The sequence below is a fragment of the Propithecus coquereli genome, unplaced genomic scaffold (assembly GCF_000956105.1).
Source record: "Propithecus coquereli isolate 6110/MARCELLA unplaced genomic scaffold, Pcoq_1.0 Scaffold98, whole genome shotgun sequence".
In the NCBI taxonomy this organism is placed as follows: Eukaryota; Metazoa; Chordata; class Mammalia; order Primates; family Indriidae; genus Propithecus; species Propithecus coquereli.
The window spans coordinates 4,953,022-4,978,925 of NW_012156173.1; the positions used below are offsets into that span (position 1 = coordinate 4,953,022).

At 40.2% G+C, this 25,904-nt stretch overlaps 1 protein-coding gene across 8 annotated transcripts in view; it reads left to right on the forward strand.

Annotated features, from left to right (window-relative positions):
- The window catches only part of MYB (v-myb avian myeloblastosis viral oncogene homolog), a 35,230-nt gene extending 23,987 nt beyond the window's left edge, over window positions 1-11,243 (forward strand). For 6 of the 8 annotated variants that reach the window (XM_012665179.1, XM_012665185.1, XM_012665181.1 and 3 more), the window contains one exon: window positions 9,931-11,243. In XM_012665179.1, the coding sequence (XP_012520633.1) occupies window positions 9,931-10,047 (117 nt within the window). In that variant the 3' untranslated portion in view covers window positions 10,048-11,243. The remainder of the gene's footprint in view (window positions 1-9,930) is intronic. The other 2 variants (XM_012665182.1, XM_012665183.1) reach the window with 1 other exon arrangement.
- The last annotated feature ends 14,661 nt before the right edge of the window (window positions 11,244-25,904 follow it).

A 25,904-nucleotide genomic window follows, 5' to 3' on the forward strand; every position in this document is an offset into this window, starting at 1 on the left:
TTTCTAAAATATTTCATTTTAGAATAAATTCAATATTTTTGATAAATGTTAGAAAATGCATCAAGTGATTCTAAATATTTAAACATATATTGCCAATATTTCATATAATCCTGATTCAATAATATTTATATATGTTTTTATGCAATTTGGTAGTTTCGTTTGTTTAAAACATGCCATTTTATATATTTCCATTGGTAATCCAATTATACCTAATTAAGCAGATTTCTCACACATGGTATTATTGAATATATTGTGCATTTATTAAATGCTCTGATTATTCAACTTAAAAATACTTTATATAATCTATAACTTTTGTAATTTGTATTTATAATAAATCAAATATTAATGGGATTTTAGCCAAACTATCTAGACATTTTTGTCATAGAACTTTTAATTAAAACAAAATACAATTCTTAAAATATTTTAAAATTTAGATGCTTCTAAAATGTAAAATATTTGCCACTTGTATAGGGCAATTAATTGTCCATCCAATTGTCTAAATAACTTTGGTGCAAGAACAGTTTATTGAAGACTGTAAAAACTGTGTAATTCTGCATTTTGTCAGTTCAGTTTTAATCATTCTTGGCTTGATTATGGTAATAACATTTTAGACAGAGCATTTATTATTATTTTTGAGGCCCATTTACTGGGCCTTTATGGTTTGACTGCAAATGTACTTATAAATGCACATGCTTTACATAAGTATGTGTAAATTACATTTGATATTCTAAAATTAGAAATGCAAGAAGCTATGAGTTTAACATTTTCTTATAAGTTTTAAACACACATAGAAGTACAGAAAATATACTATGTTCTAGATTTAGCCATCATTAACCAGGATTTCACCATACTTCATTTATTTTTATGACATATTTTAAAGTAAATTCCAAACAATATAAAATTTTATTTTTATGTACTTCCAGATGTATCATTATAAACAGACACTTTTATATATAACCTAATACCATTATCACACATTTTTTATTAACAATAATTCCTTAATATTCTCATTTCAGGGTATATTTAAATTTTCCCATTAATTCAGAAAAGAATCTTTTTATTATTTGATCAAAACTGAAACAATTTCACATATTGCATTAGGTTGCTAAGTCTCTTAAATCTCTTTTAATCTCTAGACCAATATTTAATCTTTGCTGTCCAATAGAACTTCTGGAGTGAGGAAAATGTCCAGTGTGCTGTCCAGCATGATAGCCACTGATCATATGTAGCTGTTGAGCGCTTGAAATATGGCTAGTGCCTCCGAGGAATAGAATGTTTAATTTTTACTGAATTTAAGTTGCTTTGATTTAACAGCCACAGTTCCTTACTCCCTTCTTAGAGTCAACAGTTTCCCCATGGTGCTCTGAATCCTTTTAGTGGGAAATGGTGTGTAGAGACCAAAGTCAGGGTGCTAAATATGCCCTTTGTTATGTGAGTTGTCACTGAGGCACAATGAGTTTTAATAATTCAGAACTCTCCATATATCCCCTAATCTATAATCTATAATGCTTAAATAAATTCTTGATCTTTTTTTAAAAGGAATTCACAGCAGCTGCATAATCTTAAAATTGGTGGATTTCTTTCTTTCTTTCTTTCTTTTCTTTAAATCACATTAATTTTAAATGGTAAAAGCAAACCGGGTATTCTTCAGTCTAACACTCTCCCAACTGAGCTATTTCAGCTAAGGCACTGCAAACGGTGTTCTTGAAATAAAAATGTTCTGAGACATATTTGATATTTGTGTCTTTTATGTGGCTCAGAACAGGTGAGATTTTCCCATTGTACTATTGTCAGGACTCAGCCTTTACCCACGTTATGTGGGGTAAGGGAGGGAGTTGAGAAACATAAAATGATCAAAAATGAGGAAATAGTGAAAACATTCGGCCTAGAAAGCTTGCAGTTTGGGGCAAGAAAGGCAGATTCACTGTGGAACACTACTTGATTCTGCCATTCAGTAGTGACCGTGGGAGAGACCAGGGCAGACAGGCACACACGGCTCCTCCTCAGCCAGGAGAAAAGAGCTGTTTTCCTCAGTGTGCTTTCAGTTTGCTTTACATTTTGAAAAAAGCACATTATGCTAATAAACTTTTCTTAAGGTAGATATTTTTATTAGTAGATCCAAAACTATACTTAAGTTAAAAGCCTTCTAAACTTCTGTATTTTTCTCTTAAATTATAATTTCCTTTTATTCCTATTTAAAACCCAAGTGTAAAAGATGTGTTCATATGCTTTCTACTCCTCACTTTCCTCTTTTTTGTAACCACAGAGTGACAGCCTTAAATTTTAATTTCCTGACTTGGCTTGTCATGGCCTTACTTTTTTAAAACAGGGAGTTTAATGTAAGTCAATTTCTCAAGTCATTATTACTTAAACCCATTTGTGTAGCATCAGAGAACTTTAAAATATCATGGCTAGCATGAAAACTCACTTTCTCCCTCAGCTTCTTGGTTCTGTGTGTTTTAGACTGCTCCTATCTTTATGTGATTTGTTTATGAAATTTGATATTTTTCAAAAAACAAGGCGGACCCTTTTTGCGTGATAGGCGTTGCTGAGAAGTGGGATAAGCCGGCATGGGAACAACAGAGCCTGGATTCCAGTCTGGACTCCACCATCTTCAAATTGCATGACTTTAATTCACTCACTGAATTAAATTACTTGAATTAAATTGCTTATAGCATGTCCTCCACTCATCACAAGCGGTTACCATGAAGATCCAGTAGAAATAATGTTGCTTTCAAGGAGGCAGCACACTCAGCAGTGTATGCGGGTGGCATTGTTATTAGGCAGAGGCTGTGCGGAGTCTCTGTCCTTCGAAATGCAGGGCAGCGGCCCTCACCAATGACCAGGTTTTCTTGCACTGTAGTATGACATTTCCTCTAGCATGCTATTCCCTGTTCCACTCTCGCAGAACTGTGTCAGTGGGTCACCAAAAGAGAGAGCTGATTCAACCAATTCCTTGAAATAAAGGTAGTCAGACCTCTTGGTATTATGGAGATGAAACAACTGATTTACTGATTGTTCTCTATTTTTCTGCTGCTTGTGTTGGAAACAGTCTACGTGTGATAGAGATCTTTCTGAGCGTTTTTAATCTAGTGTGCCGTGCTGACCTGCTCCTCTGGATGTCTGAACACTCATTTGTTTCTCCCTTTTGGTCACTTTTTTCCACCTACCCTGGAAAAATTCACGTAGCTGTTGCTAGTATTTCAGTGACCTGCTTTCAATCGTTGTTATAAATGAAGCAAGTTTTCTGTGTACTGCTTTTGAGTTGAACCGAGAAAGGCTAAATGAAGGGGAAGGTATGTTGAGCTCAGAGTCAGAGCGCCCTGCCCCAGACATGACAGGCAGTAGATTTTTAATTTGTTTTGTTTGGTGACACTTGGAGAGAATAAACATTCTGAGATAGAATCTTCCTCGGGTGAGCCAACAAGGATAGAATTGCTTTAGAGCAATTTGGCACTGGTCTGATTCTTAATAGTTTGGAACTCACTTGTGATTAAGGAGGAGGATATTCTTCCAAAAAATTGTGACACCCTAGGCTATGTGATATAAACTGTTGGGAAGTCTATAAACATGTAAGATGAAGAGACCTGTGGAGACATCTGGGACAGACTTCGAATTTGGAAAGGTCCCTCTACATTAGCAATTGTTAATTTAGACTTGGGAAGTGGAGGCATGGGTGGATGAGACAACCTCCAGTTGCCATCTGGACTTTTAATCCCCTAACTTTTAAGATTCTTTTGTATGAAAAATCAGCAACCCTGAAGTTGGAGGCATTTAATTGATTTGTACCAACAAAAGGAAGCATTTACTCGTGGGAAAAGTTTGGTAACCTTATCTTAGCAACATTTCAGCTCAAGTTCATCCCTGACTTTGAGAGACAACTAAAGATTTCTCCCTTATCTCTTATAACTGATCCATTTTTAAAAAGATGCCCCTTTGGGAAGGAATTATGACTTTTAGAATTTTAGTCCAGAGAGAGTATTGTTTTCAGATGGGTTAAACAGAATAATCAGAGAATTCTTATTTCCTATTCTTTTGGCCACTATTTATACCTGATTATTATTTTAAAACAAAACATAATAAAAACATAATACCATCTCACGAGTTGCTCCGGTTTTACAAACTTCTTTTCATGATTTAAACAAGTTTCTTATTAGGTCGGCAAATTGTAAAACATAATTTGCCAAGGCTTTTGATGTCAGCAGATATTGTGTGAAGTTGCTATATGAATATAATATGAACAATAATAGTAGTTGTTCAGCAGGATGAAAAAAACTGTTCATATTCTAAACGAAAATGTGAAGGAGTATCTAATTCTGACAGAAAACCACCTGTGGACTTGGTCTTGTTTCTTTTCAATTCTCAATTTCTACGAGGGATCGGAATATTTATTTAAAGTGCTTTAACAGGATATCCCAGTTAAAGCTCTGACAGGCTGTTTGTAGTTCACTCTGCCCAGGGGCAATTAAAGACACATTACGGCACAAGCAAGATGCCTCCCTGGCCACAGGAGGAGGATGTGCAGCAGGGTTATTCGTGTTGGTTTGAATTAGGATGGAGTGACGTGTGTGCAGTAGCACAACGGGTTAGTCATTTGACAAGAATTCTAACACAGAAATCTGTAATGCTCATCGATTCTTCAGCACAAATGAAACTAAAGTTTAGGGAAAGGGAAACAAGGAGGATGCAAAAGATAAGTGTGACAGTATTAAGAAATACTCTTCCAGTGCAATGGCATTTAATCTTCTTTTGTGGAAACTGTTCTGTCTGCATGAAAAGTTGGCGTAGGGCCCCAGGGATTCAGGCAAGAAGAGGGAGAGAGAGGATTTCATTTTTTTTACTGGAGTGCTCAACCTTCTGGTCTCCCTTTACTTTCATGCCGTAAGCATGGGTCTGCTCTGACCAGTTCGTTTCGCTGAGTGTTGTAAGATGTGCTTGCTTTGTGCTGTCCTGGTGCAGAAAAGGAGCTACCTCACCACTCATACTTGCTGGCCTTTTTCTTCCTGTACTCTGGCTACTGCATCCTGGTGTTTGTCTACACTGGGAGAATCGTGCGTTCCAAGCCATCTTACCCACCTTAGGCTCTGAGCTTCAGGGTGTATATGCCTCTGAAACGCTATGCTTTCTGGAATTTGGATAGTTCGGTCATTTTGATTTGTTTCTTGGGAGATTTTCTTTTGACTTGGGAGAAGCTGATTATATGAAAAGGTCTCTCAAAATACTAATGAAAAATGTATGGTACCTTCTTTATGTTAATCTCATTTTAATATCTGATCCTGGAGGAAGAGCCAAATCTGATTAAAAGGAAGAGTCAAATTTCAAGCTGAAACTATATTAAGTTGATAATACTTAGTATTAGATTCTCCTGAACAGACTTTGGAAATTCTCAGTCAACCTAAGTACTATATATTTACAAAGGATCAGAACTTTTTTTACCAGGAGGCATAGTAAAAGCAAGCATAAGATTCTTTTAACATAGAATTTTAATATACTTAATTTACACATTTAGAAAATTAATCCTATATTAATTGAAGCCTAGCTAAGTAGAAAAATTCTTTTTTTTTGAAACAGGGTCTTGCTCTGTCACCCAGGCTGGAATGCAATGGCATGATCATAGCTCACTGCAACCTCAAACTCCTGGGCTCAAGCAATCCTCCTGCCTCAGCTTCCCAAGTAACTAGGACTACAGGCGCGTGCCACCACGTCCGACTGATTTTTCTATTCTTTGCAGAAACGGGGATCTTGCTCTTGCTCAGGCTGGTCTCGAACTCCTGGCCTCAAGCAGTCCTCCCACCTCAGCCTTCCAAGTGCTAGGATTACAGGTGTGAGCTACCACGCCCAGCAGAAAAGTTCTTAGCCAGTGAAAAACAGAAAGAATCCTTCCTTTTTTGATCCTTGCTTCTGTCTCCATTCTTACTTTCATTCCCCTTTCCCCTCCATTTGTTTCAAGTATTTTCTTTTCTGTGTGTATCTTTATGTAAATGTTAAGTTTACATACAAGATATTGGTATATTAAGAGATTTCATTATGGCCAGGCACGGTGGCTCATACCTGTAATCCTAGCACTCTGGGAGGCCGAGGCAGGAGGATCACTTGAGGTCAGGAGTTCGAAACCAGCCTGAGCAAGAGCAAGACCCCCATCTCTACTAAAAATAGAAAAAATTAGCCGGGCGTGGTTGTGAAACATGCCTGTAGTCTCAGCTACTCGGGAGGCTGAGGCAGGAGGGTTGCCTGAGCCCAGGAGGTTGAGGTTGCTGTGAGCCCCAACGATGAAGCAAGACTCTGTCTCAAAAAAAAAAAGATCGTTTCATTCTGCTTCCTCTTTTGTCACTTGTTCTTTAAGATCCATGCTTCTAAGCACTGCACCCTACTTTGTGGTAGATACCTACCACATTGAACTATTCATCCTCAAATAGTTATTATATGTCACATTGCTACAGTGACTACAAACGCTCAATAATTGAAAAGATTACATTAAATTTTATTTTTTTACATTGGTTTCTTGTATCAATTTAGTGTTTCAGTGCTACACTGGAAATTTGTAGCATCAACATGTATGCAATAAATTAAACTAAAATATGGGATTTGTATGGACAGATATATACCAGAGAAATATGCCAGTGAAAGATCATTTATTTAGAACTATCTCAAATGCTATAATTAACTTGTTTAGGATAACATTAAGTGTGTCAGAAGTCAACTCAGAATATCTGTCATCTTTGTCTTGTCATTTTTGTGAGACACTGTTCCTGGAAAATACTGGGATAATCCATCTTGGTGTGTAGTATTTCAAGATATATTGAATCTCTGAGCTTTCACAGTAAACGTTTGCATCCTCGGTGCTATTTACATTGGTGGGGAGATGGCACAAGCTAAGAAACCCAGTTTGTGTCCCAGGATAGTTTAAAGGTAGGACATGGCACTGCAAACCTTGTGTCACTGAAAGTTTGATTCGGCCACTAGGTGCAGAAACCCCACCACTGTACCAAAGAGGAATTATCACACCATTTTGCTAAAAAGTCTGGTGACTCTCAGGCCCCATCACTCTCAGGCCCCAAAACACTGTTTTCCTGGGCTCCAAGACCCTGATGTCCTGGCCACACAATTTCCCACCCAATTACTTGCTTTGTTCCTCACGAGAACTCTAACGCTGTGGTCCCCAATCCCCAGACCGTGGCCCGGTGCTGGTACCTGTCCAGGGCCTGTTAGGAACAGTGGAGCGCATCACTGCCTGAGCCCTGCCTCCCCATCCCCCTGCCCCCTTCGTGGAAAAATTATCTTCCATGACACTGGTCCCTGGCGCCAAAAAGGTTGAGGACCACTGTTCTAATAGAAGCAGCATCACATACTCATGAGGGGTGTGGGCTCCCGTGTCACATGGCCTGGGTTCACATTCCTGCTCCATTGTTTCTTAGCTGGGTGACCTTGAGTACATTGCCTAAATTCTCTCTTTCAAATGACCTGGTCAGGAGGCCGAGGCGGGCAGATTGTTTGAGCTCAGGAGTTGGAAACCAGCCTGAGCAAGAGCGAGACCCCATCTCTACTAAAATTAGAAAGAAATTAACTGGACAACTAAAAATATATAGAAAAAAATTAGCTGGGCATGGTGGTGCATGCCTGTAGTCCCAGCTACTCGGGAGGCTGAGGCAGGAGGATCGCTTGAGCCCAGGAGTTTGAGGTTGCTGTGAGCTAGGCTGACGCCACGGCACTCTAGCCCAGGCAACACAGTGAGACTCTGTCTCAAAAAAAAAAAAAAAATGACCTGGTCAGTACAATAGATGCAGTGAATCCTATCTTTGCCACAGGTGTTTCGTGTGAGAGTTAAATGAGATGAGACACATATAACACTTAGAAGCGTGGATGGCACACAATAAGGCTTGTTAAGTGTTGTCATTTAACTCTCTCTCTCCCTCCTCTCTGCCCCCTTCCAGTCCCTCCCACCAGCAGTGGACAAATGGCAGCCTCCTGACTCTTTCCTGCTATCTCTCCTGCCCCTGGGATCATACTCCTGCGTTTCCGCCTCTCTCTCTCAATCCTGCCTATTCTTTTTTTTTTTTGAGACAGAGTCTCACTCTCTTGCCTGGGCTAGAGTGCTGTGGCGTCAGCCTAGCTCGCAGCAACCTCAAACTCCTGGGCTCAAGTGATCCTCCTGCCTCAGCCTCCCAAGTAGTTGGGACTATAGGCGCACACTACGATGCCTGGCTCATTTTTTATATTTTTAGTGGAGCGGGGTCTCGCTCTTGCTCAGGCTGGTCTCGAACTCCTGAGCTCAAACAATGCTCCTGCCTCAGCCTCCCAGAGTGCTAGGATTACAGGTGTGAGCCACCACGCCCAGCCAATCCTGCCTATTCTTGCCCTTTCTCGGCAGCATGGCCCGGCAGCTCCTCAGTGTCCCATCCCCTCTTCTACTGGGTGCCATCACGAATTTGCACATACTGCCTATTATAATTATTCCACCTGTTTCCCGTGTGACACTTTAGGCTCTGAAGAGCAAAGGCCTTTCTTACTCTTCTTTTGTCCCATGGAAAATAATCTCTGTTAGATAGTAGTGCTTTTTCTAAACCACTGGTTTTGTTTCAAGCTTACAGGCACCAAACCTTGGATCTGCCTGTGTTTCTGTTTCCCTCTCTGCACTGATTGCTGGAGAGCTCAGTCAGGCTAGGGTTCACATCTAGCTGAGGCACTGTGCTTCAGGGCAACCGTTTTGGGTATCGCGCCCATCTTCATATTACATTCGTCCCTTGGTATCATGGGGGATTGGTTCCAGGACCCTGGAGGACACCAAAATCCAAGATGCTCAAGTCCCTGATATAAAATGGTATAGTATTTGCATATAACCTACACATCTTCCTGTATGCTTTAAATCATCTCTAGATTATTTGTTATATCTCATACAATGTAAATGCTATGGACATACTTGTTATGCTGTATTGTTTAGGGAATAATGACAAGGAAAAAAGTGTGTACATGTTGAGTAAACAGCAATTTTTTTTTCCAAATATTTTTGATCTAGAATTGGTTGAATCCAGATGTGGAACTCAAAGATACAGAGGGCCAACTGTACTTTTCCTACATTTGTTTCCCTGTGACCCTGCTTTCTTCACTTTTTAAACCCTGTTGTCTTGTATTGATTTTGTAACAATCTTAAATCCTTTTGGAAACCAGGTGGGGCATAAATAGTGCGTATTTTTGTTTGAGGCAACATGAAGGCACAGCCAGTGACAGCAAGTCTCAAAGCCACTGCAGCACTTACCTGCGGAGTGGCCTTGGGCGAGTTACTTCCACTCTGAGGCTCCATTTGCCAGTCTAAAGAGAATGAGCCTACCTCTCAGAGTGGTCATGCTGTTTAAATGATATAATGCGTGTGACGTGCCAAACACTGTCCCTGGCATCGAGATGCTGTCCTTAGATATTAGTTTTGTCTTGTGTCTTCCAATGTGTGTCTTTAAAAATTAAGCTATACTAATAAATAGATATTTCTAAATTAATTGATGAAAAAATATCTATGATGCTTAGAGGGGGTTGATGGATTCCAGCACGTACATGAGCTTCTTTGTTCATGTGGCTCAAGCACTCACCAGTTTGCTTAGGTATCTGGAGAATTATGTTCATTCCTGTCTCCTGCTTCATAAAATCTCCTGATAGACAAGGCGTTAAAATACGAAAATGTGGTCGTATCTTATGCAACTGATTGGAGTGGGTTTTCCCTCTTAACGATAAACAGCTTCTGATAATATCTCTTAAGAATGCAGGATTTCTGGATGTCAGGGAGTTAAGATTGTATCTGACGAAGGCTTCCTGGTATCAACCACTTACCATCTGTCGCTCCAAATTTCATATGCTGACCCCACTGGGAGTGGGGATCCCTTTTTGTATTACAGCATGTGCTTCCTGGTCTGACCTTGCGGTTGCCCTCTCTTTCCCCATCAGCCTTGTAGCGGTGCCTGGGAACCTGCATCCTGCGGAAAGATGGAAGAGCAGATGACAGCTTCCGGTCAGGCTCGTACATATGTGAATGCATTCTCCGCCCGGACGCTGGTCATGTGAGACATTTCCAGAAAAGCATTATGGTTTTCAAAACACTTCAAGTTAACTTGGGATATCTCATTCCTCGACGTGAAACTTTTCATGAATGGGAGAAGGACCTATTTTTGTTGTGGTACAACAGTTGAGAGCAGCACCAAGTGCATTTAGTTGGATGAAATCTTCTCGGATTTCACCCAACTAAAAGTATTTTTAAAAATAAATAAATAATAGTCTTACCTAAATTATTAGGTAATGAATTGTAGCCAGTTGTTAATATCTTAATGCAGATTTTTTTAAAAAACATAAAATGATTTATCTGTATTATAGAGGATCCAACAGATCAGTATTTTTTCTTCCTGTGATGAATTTTTTTAAATTTTACACACAAAAAGGTACTTCAGTATTTCACTTTTCTCGATCACTAAACATATGATAGATTTCAAAAAAAATCAGTAAAAGCATTACTATAAATGTTGACTTAATATCATGGGACAATTAATCAGGATTGTAAATGCTCATTTATGGTTAATACCATTGGAGGTACATTTATTGTGCCAGACCATTTTATGAGTTTTTTGTTAGCTTGCTTTAAAATTTATTACTGTATGAAATAGTTTTATAAAAAAATTATATTTTTATTCAGTAATTTAATTTTGTAAATGCCAAATGAAAAATGTGTTTTGCTGCTATGGTCTTAGCCTGTAGACATGCTGCTAGTTTCAGAGGGGCAGTAGAGCTTGAATGGAAAGAAAAGAAACTCGGTGTTAGGTAATTAACTATGCACTAGTATTTCAGACTTTTTTTATATACATACTTTTTTCCTTTTGTAATACATTGGAAAACTTGTTTGGGAGATTTTGCATTTTTTGTTGTGTTTTTTTTTTTTTTGTTATTGTTGGTTTATAAAAGCATGCATTGCACTTCTTTTTTGGGAGATCTATGTTGTTGATGTCCTATGTTTTGTTTTGAGTTTAGCCTGACTATTTTTTTAATTCAGGGGTTCTGAGTTTGATCAGCATCCCCCATGGTTTCTAAGTGTATGGTCTCAAAACTGCTGCACAGATCCTATGTTTGCAGCTGGGGAGACAGAAACTGGGGTCCATAGCCAGTTGCTGCCTTAAGAGCATTTGGTGCGAGATGGCCAGCACTGAACTTTTGATATGACAGTGTACTTACTGCCTTGTAGCAAAATAAAGCTGTGCCCTTATTTTACTTACTTTTGGCTTCTCTCTTTCTTGTGATTATGGACGATAGTTATTCTTTTAAGAAAATGGAGCAAACTCAAAGCACATTCCTCTCAATAATTTTCACACCATCTGAACTTCATGGGAAGAAGTCAAAAATCATTACTATGGAGAAGGAAGAACAAGCAAACCAAGTTAAATAGTTCACAAAATAATCACAATGACAACCGGGAGGAATCTTCCAGAATGTATCAGTTAGGGTTCCAGTGGCATTTGAGTTGGGATAATGGGGAGAATTCATTTACAAGGTACTGATGCCACGAATGTGGACAGGGTGTAGGACAGCCACAGGGCTGTGCGTGCACGTGGGTACAAGTTTAAAGGTATTTGGAGGGCCACCTGGAGTGGGAGTCATGGAAAGCAGGAGCCCTTGAAAGGAACAGTAAACTTTGCCAAGGTCACTGCCACCCAAGGTGACCTCACAGGGAGGGAGCCAAGGGTAAGCGCTAACCTTACTCCCCCAAGACCTTCCATCTCCAGGGGTCCTCACTGGCAGAACATCCATTCAGGACTACCCTGTTTTACAGAGGAATCTCCACTGGCTCCATCTCTCAACTCAATGACCTTTTCACTGTGTTCTAATACCCCTTTGACATAAATTCCTTTTAATTTCCTTCAGTCACTCTGTTCCAGCTCAGACTTGGAATTCTCATATGCGTGGTACACTTGGTGTTTATACAGCCGAAGATTTGTTACACCTAAATTCCTAGTCCTTAAGGCTGTTCTGTGTTCTTTTATTGTCCTGCTGATAGATGATAACACATCATTCTACTGATAAGAAATGTTTTATATACATGCCCTCTCAGGGTGTTTTTCCAGGTGCTGACTGTGCCACTGACCAGCAGTTTGAATTTGGACAAGTCACTAAGCAAAGCACTGTACAAGTGTTTGTTATTACATATGCTTTCCGTAATTAAGAGGTGCCTGCCATGTGGTGTGTCAAATGTTCATCCTGCTGGAAATGTGCATTGCCTGTTACAGAGTTACACTTAGGGGTCACATTATATAATAATTATTAAACTAATGGCAAGAGAGAACTCAGCATTATATAGAACTGACATAGATATTTACCCTTCCAACAAGTATGTAACCCAATAACTAGAGATTAAAAACCTAAAACTAATGAAAAGGAATGCACAATAGATGCTATGGCCAAATACACTCACATAACACCCATTTCACAAGCATTTCCCAAAGATGTATTTGTCCTGATCATTTTTTAAAATCATCCTTCTCTTTACAGCAGGAATTCAGGTAGTAAAATAAATGGAAACAGTGTTATGTGCTACTCAAATGAAAGGTTGTCCTGTGAGTCACTGTGTATAAAGCTCTCAGCTACACAAGTACATCCAGAGATTAGGAGAGACACTGAAGACAGATGTGTCCTCCGACTTCTAGATGAGACTGATAATTCAAGAACAGAGAGATGTCCGGGGAAGAACTTCCTTGTTTCTTTAGAAATTATACAATATTAGAACTGAAGGGAAACTTAGATATTATAAGGGGCTTCCCATAAGGGGCTCCCTGCATTGCTTTAGTGAAAGAAAATCAGTTTGGAACCCAACCAATCTTGGTTTGAATTCCTACTCTGCCCTTTACCAGCTCTGTGACTTTGTATGCATTTCACTTAATTTCCCTAAGCTTCGTTTTACTTATATTGGAAATAAAAATACACTTCAAGGTTGTTAGCTATTGTGAAGATTACGTGAGATAGTAAATGCAAATTCTTGCATCTCTATAACATGTTGCAGTGCCTGTTGATTAGATGAGTCACTGTAGTGACTTATGATCAGTCAGAGAAAAACCGTGTCTATTACCCAGCGATGAAATAGTGAATACCTCAGCAGCCCAAGTCCCTGATTGTATGTTAGATCTATTCTCTGTATTAAAACTAACTTTAAATCTAGATGAGCCATGGTCACTCTCACCAGTAATCCCAGCACTTTGGAAGCCCAAGGTGGGGGGATTACTTGAGGCTAGGAATTTGAGGCCAGCCTGGGCAACATAGGGAGATCCCATCTCTAATAAAAAATTTTTAAAAATTAGCCTGTAGTCCCAGCTACTCAGGAGGCTGAGGTGGGAAAATCATTTGAACCCAGGAGTTTGAGGTTGCAGTGAGCTATGGTCTCGCCACTGCACTCCAGCCTGGACAACAGAGAGTGATCCTGCCTCAGAAATAGGCATATATTTTAAAAATCTACATTATATCTTCTGAAAATATTCCTAATCATTCTAATATATTTTAATGTATGTTTCTCCTTTTATGTGGGGTATATTTTTCTTTAAACTTATCGGTTGCTAATCCAAAAAGAAAACTATCCAGTAGGTAAAATGTGATGTACATGTTTATTATGCTGCACTTAAAATACTTACAAGTTTGGGATTTATTTTACCTTTTTTAACCATTGCTATTTGAAATAAATTATTTCTTATTCACTGTTTTTAGAGGGTAGAGTTGAGGAAAGGAAGTCAGCTAAAATGCAAACTTCTTTTTAAAAGTGAAGTTTACTTATATACAGTTATGCATAGAAACTTTGCTATCTGTAGCAAAAGGGAGCTGAACTATAATTGGTAAAAACTAAGTAAGAGTTCTTTTTAATTAATATTCAATACAAATAATCTTGATGCTAACGTGGAAATTGAAGAGATTGATATTTGCTTTATGGACTATATTTCTTTAATTCCACTAATATATGTTGAACCAGGTGATGTGTTCGACATTGGGGTTAGAGCTCAAAATGACGTAGATAAAAATCCCTGCCCTCTGTGAGCTTATATTCTGCTGGAGGGAGATACAGATGATTGAGTGGTTAATTACAACATGGTCAGAACAGGGATAACAGAGACCACAGGACAGCACCAGATCTAGACATAGAAGAGCAAGGCAGGTTTCCCACAGAACTGGCATGTAGGCAGGCCTGGCACATAAAGCCAGGCTACGGTGGAGGCAGGCATTGGAGAGGCCAGTAGCGTAAGGGGTGACATCTGATATTTGCTGGAGAAAAACCCAAAAATGACGACTTGTCTTTGAATTCATGATGATGCATTGCAATTGGACACTCAAGCAATTCTACCACCTGAGTGGATCCTCTAGTATTTTCTTTTTCCCATGCTCTGGACAACCATTTCACACTGCTTCCTCTCAAAGCCCTCCATCCCATTTCTACCCAGCTCCCAGCAGATAACCTTGACTCAGACATAAATGAGAAAATGGAAGAGGGAAGGTCTCTGCCTTCCCTCTTGTTAGCATGGTGAGCAGGGCCTCTGCCAGCCGACCCCTGAATCCTCAAGGGCCTCGTCCTGCAGATACTGTCTCCAGCTTCAACAGTGTCTTCCTCTGTCCTGGGTCATTCCCATCACATTAACCATGATCTCCAACTCCCAGCAGTAAAGACAGTACCCCCTTACATGCTCCACGACATCACCCCATTTATCTGCTCTTCTTCTCAGCAATACCACTTAAGGGAATCTTGGACGGTGGGTCCTCACACCCTCATGTTGCCTCCCCTCAGCCCTCTCCACACAAACTTCCATTGCCCCAACTCCACCACGCCTGCCCTTGTCATCGTCACCAATGACATCCATGTTGCCAAACCCTGTGGTCGCTTCCTAGGCGTCGTTTGACTTCACTTGCCAGCAGAATTGCCAATCCCACTTTCTTGATCCATTTTCCTCTCTTGGCCTTTGGCATGATTGTCTTGGTTTTCCTCCATCCTCACTGGTTTCCTCTACGGTCTACTCCTCCTCAGCGTGGCCCCCACGTGACCCTCTCCTCCTTCTGTCTCCATCATGCTTCCTAAGGGGTTTCATTTGTGCCGTTGCTTTAAATACCGTCTCCATCTTCAGCCCTGACCCTGTCTGGAATTCCAGACTCCTGCACCCTATTCTGTGTTAATATCTTCCTGTAAAAACATCTTAAATGAAGTATGAACAAAACAGAACTCATAATCAAAATGCTTTTGTTTTTCTCATTCACAGTAATTTAGCCTTTATATCTTAATTAATTTCTTAATTTCTCAAGCCAAAAATTTAAATGTCATCTTTGATTTCTCTCTTTACCTTACACCGAAGTGCTCAGAAGGACCTGAATATTCTTCCTTCAAAACATATCTTAAATGCATTTGCTTTTCTCTGCTGCCTGTAATGATATTATTAGTAACGACACAATATTTGTGAAGTGCTCACAATATACTAGGGAAGAAAGGAGAGGGAGGAAAGGTTTCTGGCAGACAGAAGAATAACGGTGATATCCGAGAGGTCAAAGTATTGAGAAACCAAATGAGAAAGCTGGAGAAAAAGAAAAGATATGAGGCTGGAGAAGGAAGAGTGTAAATAGAATTTGAACTTTGTCCGTAGAGATATGGAGAATCATTGAATGGTTGTAGGCAGAGAAATAAAATGATTAATTTATATCTGATTTATATAAATCTGTTCCCTTTTTCATAGATAGTATAAAATTAAGCCTCAGGTTAGCAGGGCCAAATGATTGCAGAGTCTGAATTTTATACTCAGTTAATCGGACTTTACATAGTACATTTCCTACGGCTTCTTAATTTCAAAGGAATGTGCCTTAATCCCAGAAAATCCTTTGATCCAAAGTTCATAAAGGCTGTTTTCACATTTTGTAGTCCATAAAGTAATTAATTCAGGAAGAATTGCATAAAACACTTCTCCTTTAAGAGCAGAATATGTTCAACCAATAATTTATCTAAAACTTTCCTTGTCATTTTCAAAAGCCAAATCTTCCACATTTTTATGATATAATTTTTTATTATATTTTGATATATTTTGATGCTTTTGGCTATTAACGAATTCTGCCAACATTCATTCCTAAAGGTGTTTTCAGCTGAATTTTATATTTTATTTTACTCTTCAATCTAGAAGGCATTCTTATAGTCAGTGGTTCTCAGATTTTATTAGGAATCAGAAACATATTGGAAAATTGTTCAAAAATGGAGATTCTTGACCTCACCCTCAGGGAATCTGATTTATGAGTCAGGTGTAGACCCAGGAATGTTTAACAAGCTTGCAGGTGATTCTAACAAAGGTGGTCTGAGAAGACCACAGTAGAAAAAACCCTGCCTTAGCAAAAAACTAACTCCCCTGACACTGTGTTTTCTCTCAAAACACTCCCCAATAGCTTTCAATCCCTGTGGAGCCCATAATTTTTAATTAAAATACTCATTGGTCTATAGAATATTAGAAAAATATTAAGACCCTAACTATAAGTAGATTTTCTCAAATCCAGAGAATTATTATGTTCCAGATGTTGGTACTTAATGCTAACCTTGGCCTTCTGATCCATCTTTTGTGTGATTTTTACAATATGTGGGGAAGCGTAGTTTTATTCACCGTATCTAAACCTCTTTAATAATATAGTTCTATTGCATGTGATCTATCAAAAGGGAATTTATATCTCAAGAAGTTTAGCACATAAACGAAACAAAACAAAACAAATTTTCATTCAGAAGTCCTTAATTCTAAACCAGTCTTCAATCAACTTGCTGAAAACTCTTGTTCAAGTCACTTTACACCTCTGTGCTTTGGGATTTCTACTTAAATGGAGGAAGTATTTAATCCTGTGTATAGTTACCAAGCACATGGAGGGCCTCAGATCAAAGACAAGTAAAATTCAAAGAAAGCTTTGGTAGCCCAAAGACACTGGAATACTTAGGATAGAACTGTGAGATTTTCCTGCTAGAAAACATCCTCTGAAATGAACTTGTGAGTTAGTAAGTCACCGTTAGCCTGTGTTTGGGGCAGATGTTAAGGCAGAGTCAGGATTTGTTTTCATTCAGTCACTTTTCTGGAGAATGTAAACCTGTCTGCCTATTCTTTAATGATCCCAAATGCATAACGATGGACAGACACCCCCTCCCTTCCTTGGTCAGTTTCTGGGTCAAGGCAAGCAGTGCCAGTGTATGACCTGAAGCCCTCTGGAATAGAGGTCGTTGCATGGCTTGGCCTTCCTCAGCCTCCCAAACCCACTTCCCTCTTCTATTTCAAATCTTCCAAATTAAATATAGTGGATTGAAGACATGCATCAATGCCATTCCATCAGGAAATTTCACCAAATGACGATGAAAGGGGAAATAAGGGACATAAATAGACAAGGCAAAGAAAACAGCAAATAAGTTGTTTTCTTTGTCAAGAACCCAACTCATTCATTTACTCAACAAATATTTATTGAGTACTTCCCAGCAAGCAAGGCAGAATTCAAAATCATTAAATACAAATATTACATATATATGTAGCATATGTTTATATATAAACAATTAATATATAACATATTAAATTACTGGCAAAGTAATATTTTCTTGGATACCCCCAAAAACACTAAAAAAAGGATTATATCCGATTCCCTTTTTTAATAACCACACTTCTTTAAAAATGTTCATTTTCATGTTTTAACATTTCTGACATCAGGCTGTATCTTTAACATGATCTGATTTTTCTTTCTTTGAAAACTATCATTAAATCCATAGAGTCTTACAATTGGTGCTATAAAATAAAGGAAAAACTTGGAACTTAACCAGCAGAAATTTCTGAAAGGACCTCCTAGCTTTTTATTAGTAATGAAAGCAGCAAAAGTTCTACTTCCCAAAAACTTTATCCACTTTCTCCAGGCACATGCTTATCTATGGCTCATGGGTTAGTGTGTGTCTGAACTTCTGCAGAGTGGAAGCCTCCTTTTATCTCCAATGTCTAACCCAATGCCCAACATGAATCAGGTGCTCAATAAATATTCAGAAAATCCATGAAAGAATGTGAATTAGCAACCGGAGTGGTCTCCCCTCTCCACCCTACCTATGTAACTATGGTCAACCACTTCACCTCTCTGGGTCTGTGTTTGCTCAGCTACACGTGAATTTGGATCTGCTCAGCCATAGATTCCTCCCAGCTCTAACCATCTCTGAGTAAGTGAAGTCATTAAGAAATTGGAAACTATAGTGTTTTTAGAGGATTTGTTTGAAGTATGTATTGCTCATGGAGGTAATGCCTTTGATACCATTTGCTAGACACCAAGAAGGGAGAAGGAGTTTCTATGCTTTGGGTCTACACCCATCTCTATCCCCAAGCCTCACAATTGCTGCTTAAATGGGAGTCCAAGGAACCCAACAACACTCTGTTGTGTCACTTAAAAGCTATTCAACATTTGGAAGCTTTCTGCATGTCTCATGGTTAATTTGTATCACAAGCCAACGAGCCAGCTGTTTCATCATACAAAAGTCTAAGACAACTTAAACTTACTTTCTAATACTCTCATGAAAAATCAATACCCTAGGACAGGGGTGGGCAAATTATAGTCCCTAGACAAATCTGGCCCACTGCCTGTTCTAGTAAATACAGTTTGATTGGAACATAGCCACACCCTCTTATTTCCATGTTGTCTATGGTTGATTCTCTGCCACAATGGCAGAGTTGAATAGTTGCAACAGAGACCATGTGGCCTGCAAAGCCGAAAATATTTACTATCTGGCCCTCTACAGAAAAAGTTTGTGACCCCAACCCTAGAAGAAAAGTAGTCAAAAATCACAGTAGCAGTATTAATGATGGAAAAAATGGATTCTGCTTCAGTTAAACAGACTAATTGAGTTTATGATTTCTCCATTACCTGGGCCCTTTGTTGGCTACACACCATGGCTGCTTCTGATTGGGAGCTGAGAACAGGTAGTAGGTTAAAACCATATGAAATTGCCTATATTTGACGGATTTGACCTACAAATATGTGGTCAACTTCATGTGACTCAACCTAATACTTAGGCCTCCTTCAGAGTGCTCAGTTTCAATTCCCCATTCCCTTTGTAGTCTTCCAGCCACCTCAGTGGTTCTCGGTCTTGGCTACATAGTAGAATCACCTGAAGAGCTTTTTAAAAATGAATTCCCAGGCCACACCCAGGACCAATTGAAAGAGAATCTCTGGGGGAGAAAACCCAGCTCTTTATATTGTTGGAAAGCAGCCCAGGTGATTCTAAAGTGAGTCAGGCTTGAGAACCATCGTGCTATACCGTGGTAATACCTACATGCTGGGTGCTATGGACTCCTTCCAACTGGACAAGAGAATGTGGACAGTTGTAATAAACCTACAATAAATAAACCTACAATAAACCTACAAAATAATGCTACAGAGGTTCTCAAACTTCAGCATTCATCAAATCCCTTGGAGGGCTTGTGAAAACACAGATTTTGGGGCTCCACTCCCCAAATTTCCGATTCTGATTCTGTAGGTCTGGATTGAGGCCTCATTATTTTTTTCTTTCTTTCTTTTTTTTTTAGAGATGGGGTCTAACTATGTTGCCCAGGCTGGTCTTGAACCCCTGGGCTCAAGGGATCCTCCCACCACAGCCTCCAAAGAAGCTGGGGTTATAGGGCATGGGCCACCATGCCTGGCTGATAATTTGTATTTCTAACAAATTCCCAGGTGATATTGATGCTCCTGGTGCAGGATCTACACTTTGAGAAGCATTGTGCTAGTACTGTCTTCCATGGGCAGAGTGTCTAGCTCATAGTAAGTCCCTTGTAAATGATGATGGAACAGATAATGGGAGAAATGTGGTAAAGTCTATGCTGGGGATTAGTCTATGTTAGATGCTAGGATATAGCAGTGAACAAGAGAGTCTATCCTCGAGGAGCTCACACTTTAGAGAGAAATACATAACTTCAAGGGTATGAATACCACAAAAGGGAAGCATAGGCTACTATAGTGGCACATAGAAATCACCTAGCTCAGTGGTTCCCAGCCATTTGAAAGCCCCCTTCTAAGTACCATGTTGACAATGTCTATCATCACCAGGTCAGCTGGAATCCAAGGACAGAACACTCACTTGGAAAGATAGATGACTTGGGTGGGGGCAGGAAGAGAGAGAGAAAGAAAAAGAGAGAGACAGAGAAAGTGCACAGGTCAATAGGTAAAAAGAAGAGCAGTCCCAGCCACTCAGGAGACTGAGGCAGGATGATCACTTGAGCCCAGGAGTTTGAGGCCAGCCTGGGCAACATAGTGAGACCCTGTCTCCAAAAAAAAAAAGAGAAGAAGAGCAAAAAGTGAGTTTCCCCACGAGTCACTAAGTTCCTACTTTTGTCTTATTACCGCTGATTATTTACAAAGTCCTGTTTAATCAACTATTAAATAATTAGATTGTCTCTGAGTGAAGATCATAGCTAAGTGCTAGCACACCTTAGAATGGGAGAAGGTCTTCATTTCCAGTTATTTGAACTATTTAAGATTACAAATATCAAAGACACATTCAGACTCAGGTAGACTCAGCTAATGGGGCCTTTCTGTAAGGACACAAAGAGAAGTGTGGAAGAAACCAAAAGGGTTTCAGCAGCAGTGGTATTCAGGTCTTGAGCTGAAAGGTTATATGGGATACCATGGCAATCGTGATGGCCCAGGGATCCCAGGGCTCAGTTGCTGTCCCTGTGGCCACACTGGTTGTCCAGGCCCTCCTATCCTGAGAGCCCCCTCCAAGGTCCCACTCCTCTCTCTCGAAATGGTTATAGCCTCATGTTATCTCAATAACCAATAAGGATGACATGATTATTTTTGACCTGGGATTAATTTTTGATTTTTTTTTTTTACAAACTGTTATCAGAGGCCTTCATTTTTTAGGCTAAGGTCCAAGTCATCTTGTCCATGAGGAAATCCATGGATAATGTACTACACCAATAATAGATTTTGGTGGAGTAGAATTTTTCCTGACTGACCCTACTGCAAGAGAGTTGACTAAGTTCCTGCAAAATTCCCTCTTTCCATTCCTCTAGTTGCTTTCTCTGAGTGCTCTCCTGGTAGACGTTAACATTTCCAAAACATCTGCTTATCCCCAAGCAGGGTGGTCATGGCTTTAGCAGGGCGGGGAGGAATCGCTGGACTCCACCCCACCCCATCTACAAAAATAATCAGTATCTATTGAAATCTGTGGGTCTCCCTAAGTCACAAGTCTCAAATTCATTTCTAGTGCCGATTATTGGTGTCCTTTGGTTCAATTCTTGTATTAAGTGAGCGGGCTGAGATATGAATTAACATGTGCTTGGGACATAAAATCAATTATACGACCAAGTGGGCGCTATTCTAGTATTAAAACAGCCGTGGAGTACTTGCGGGGCCTGCCTGCAGACCTCTGTGGCATGTGTTGCCTGCTCCTCCTCCTAACCTCTAGCTGCATCATTCTCCCAGAACTGTCCTGCCCCTTCTCTCCGTCACTGTGTGCGCTTTCTAGTTTTCTGTACTCAGTGGAGTTCACCTATATCCCTGACACCTGGGCCCTTTGGCAGAGCCATGAGGTAATCTGCCCGTCTACGTCCCCTGGGTCTGTGATTCCCTGCCTTGTCTTTTATCTTTGTTTGTATCACCATTGAGAGGAAAGTCTCAGGAGTTTGGAAAAAAAAAAAGAAGAAGAAGAAAAGAAGAAAAAAGCCAAAGTATGAGTCAGAATTAGAGCATCAGTGCAGGAGCATTTTCTGGGCCAGCAGGCAGGAGTTGCATTCTTGCCAACCTCTTCAATGAGCAGGCGGGCAGTGCCTCTATTCAGACTGTGGAAGTCATTCTGAAACTCATTGCAGTTGGCCTTTTATTGGCGTCCTTCCTTTGAAGGTGACTTTCAGATCATGGGTGGTTTTGTCTGCAGAACCTGGTGCCAAGGTGAAGTGACAGACCTTTGCTCACAAAGCAATATTCTTAACAGTCTTTTGTCCTGGGCTACCGACCCCGTTCCACTAGAGGTGAAAACAGATTGGTGGGTAGATAAAAATGGCTGGCTGGATAGATAATATGATGTTCATTGTAGATCTAGGCAGTGAGTGTGTGGGTGTTTGCTTTAAAATTCTTTAAACTTTTCTGGGTGTTTAAAATACTCATATAAAAATGTTGTGAGGATAGGTGGACACAATGTAGCAGTGAGGTTAGTAGATTATAAACACGTGAAAGTTGAGCATACAGGTAAGACTGTGGAGGTGGTTTTTTTAATAATTAAATGGCTTATTGTTATATGTTAATGATTTCTCTACTCAATCTTTTCCAAATTAATGATAGATGTTGTGCAAGAAGTGATTAACATTTTGAAGACCTTAAATGAAACATACTGTCAAATTGCAAACCACTGATCATTTATTTACACATGGAAAAAGCAGAGGTTTTGGTGTCAGATGGTAATAGGAACATGCCCTGCCTCTTCCATTAGGTCAAGTGACAATTTCTCCGAGCCTCGGTTATCTCATGCGTAAAATGGCGTGGGAGAGAGGATAACATCTACATCTTTAACTTACAAGATGTAAATGCTCTGTAAGGGATAAAGTATCTTATAAATATTACTTACAAAAAGAAATCAAGTGTAAGAATTTTAAAAATAAGACTTTTCTGTCCTCCAGATGTTTCAGACAGGCTCCCCCAAATTTGGCTGATGCTGTGTGACTGGCACCACTAGGGCATTTTAAAAGGTTAGAGGTCCTGGAGACCCTCCATTAAATTCCCCTTTTTGATCTGAAGTCTCTGATATTCATCATACATCTAATTTTTTTTTCACTCTTAGAAAAAAGATGGAAATGAAATACTGTGGCTTTTAACTATAGTTCTTGCGTCAATTACACAAAATGCACCTTTCACAGAAAGATAATTTGCACATTATTTAAACAAATGGAATATATCATGCCGGGGAAGTTCCTGTGAGAAATCTTTGTCCAGGCTACTATTTAATGTTGCTACTAAGAACAGAGTGGGACTTGCCCTTTTGACCTGCCTTAGAAGAGAAAGGGAACTATAATAATATAACAAAGCAACCCAAAACTTAGTGTCTTAAAACAACAGCCATTACTGGGTGCAGTGGCTGGTGCCTGTAGTCCCAGCTACTTGGGAGGCTGAGGCAGGAGGATTGCTTGAGCCGCAGAGTTTGAGACCAGTCTGGGCAACATAGTGAGCCCTGTCTCTAAAAAAATGTTTTTTAATTGAAAAATAAATTTAAAACAGCTATTAATTATTTCTTGTGAATCTATGGTTCTGCTGACCTCAGCTGGGTTCCCTTAAGCAACCGCAATCCAGCCGGGCTTCTGGATTTGGTTGGATGGGTGCCTGGGCTTGCTCTCAGGACGGCAGAGGTCCAAGGGAGCAGACAGGAATGTGCATGGTCTCTGGAGGCGAGGGCTCAGAACAGGCATGATGTCACTTCTTTTGCATTCTGTCCTCCTAAGCATGCCACAAGATCAGCTGAGATTCGAGGGGAGGAGAAATAGACTCCTCCTCTTGATGGGAAGAGCTGCAAAGTCACACTGCAGAGGGAGCTGAATACTTGTAGCCATTTTTGCAAACAACCTATCAAAAGCAGTCACCACCCCATCTTTACTCTGAAAGAGGCCATTAAAAAGGTCAGCACACCTTCCCCTTTAAAGCAGACGTGGAAACAGAGTCCTGGCTTTCAGGATTGCCCATCAAAAGGTGAGAGGCCTGAAACAAAGAAATCTGGTGAGCCAATGGAAAAATAGTGTGAAAATATCTGAAGATTTTATATTAGTTTGAATAGAGAATAAAATAGCAATAGATAATCTATTGGCTAGTCTCTGAGACCCTTATCATGAAATCGATGTCTGGATGTCATGGTTTATTTTGAAATATTCAAAATTAGATCTTAACTCAGGAAACAGAGTCGCTCCTGCATTAGATATGAAAGTACCTTTTCTATTTCGCCAGCACGTGGGCGTGCGTATTACAGAGAGAGCGACAGCAGGGTCTTGATAAACGGCTTTTCTCCGGCTGAGACGTGGAAGGCCTGGGATGCCAAGTCTTCAGGGGCCTCACTGCATGAGCTGCAGCTCCATAGACCCTTCCGGACTCCTTAACTAGAAATAATCTTTTCTCCCGCTGACCTCACGAAGCAGTTTATTTTTATCTCTCTTTACCCTTTACATCCATACTTCATCTTCCTCACATGATTTTTATGTCAGGTGTTCTCTTTGTACTCGTCTTTGTATCTCCTGCAGCACTTACTACGACGACTCCTACATATTGGAGCCCGGCAGGGCTGCTGTTTAGTGGCGATGGGGGTGTCCATTCATAGCTGGTGTCCACGTTGATTACTTAGTAGCCATGCTGTGTCACTAGTAAATAAATAAATACAGAGAAAGGGAGAGAGAGGCATTCATTTAAGTAATAAACAATCCATAGACATTGAATCCATCATTATAGGGGATTACATGCTCCAAAATGCCCTCGCAGTCCCATGTAACCAGATCCTGTATAAATTTCAATAAATATACTTTTTAAAAGAATTTGTAACCTCACAAGAAAGTGGGAAGAATCTCTAAGCCTCCCATTCAAAGAAGACAAAGAATATGGTGACGGAAGCATAGCAGACAAAATCCAAACGGTAAACTGCAAGTAACCCTAAAAGCTGGAGTCACTCTAGGAGAAAATAGACCAGCTCTGGAGTACGGAGACGTCCACACTCACCCGGGACACTCGGAGGGGACTACGGCGCTTCCAAGTTGGTGGCTGTGGTGGGCAGGATTCTAATGATGCCCCCCTACCAAGATCCTGTGCCCTACACTAATCTAGGGTCTGCTAGGAAAGGATTTTGCAGATGTAACTGAAGTTCTGAGTCAGCTACCCTTAATGGAGACCACACTGGTGGCCTTACCCAATCAGGCAAGCCCTCTAAAGCTGAGAATTTTCTCCAGACAGTAGCAGAAGAGGAATTCAGAGAGATTCAAAGTTTGAGGGGATTCACTTCCATTACTGGCTTTGAGGATGTAACGGGCCTCATGAAAGGAACAGAGAGAAACCTCTAGAAGCTGAGAGTCACCCCCTTCTAACAGCCAGCAAGGAATTAGGGACCTGAGTCCTAACCAACCACAAGGATCTGAATTCTGTCAACGGCCTGGATGAGCTTGAGAGCAGCGTCTTCCCTGCAGCAGCCTCCAGACAAACACTCGGCCCAGCCAACACCTTCATTTCAACCCAGCGAGACCCTAAAAACCCAGCCCTCTCCTCCCGGCCCTCTGACCACATAACTGTGAGCTACTAAATGGGTGCTGTTTTAAGTTGCTAAGTTGTGGTAAGTTGTTATGCAGCAACATATGACTGCAGCTTAAAGGTGTGAAGTTGGAAAGGAATGTATTCAGCCTGCTCTGGAGAACTGGTCATCAGGAAAGACGCCATCAAGTAAATCCAAGTCTCGGTTAAGGTGAAGGCAACACTAAAGTGTAACATGTGCCTTGGCAAAACGAGAGGATGTTGTGATGGACAGAAAGATGCTGACAAATACTGTTATCAGATGCAAAGGTCTTTCTTTTCTCCTATCCTTCCTTCCTTCGTTCCGTCTGTCCGTCATGAGATATGTAAACAGAAGTTTACATGTATAAAGCTCTGTGAAAAGCATCTATCTTCAGCTTTTCCTAAAGCAGAAAGTAACAGTAAGCTGAAGGTAAAGCTTCCTAGGTCCCAAAAAGTTTCTTAAAGGGACATATCATTACAACTGTATGTTACTACCATCTTAGAGGGAGGATTCTACCAGTCGTGAAAAACTTTTTTGTCCCCTCCTGCCTGACGCTGCTGGAAACCCTGCCTTCTGCCTGCCCACCAGGGGCAAGTAACTAGTGCAAAAGGATCCCAGCACATTCCGGACTGTTGACTCTAGGTGCGGGGAAATG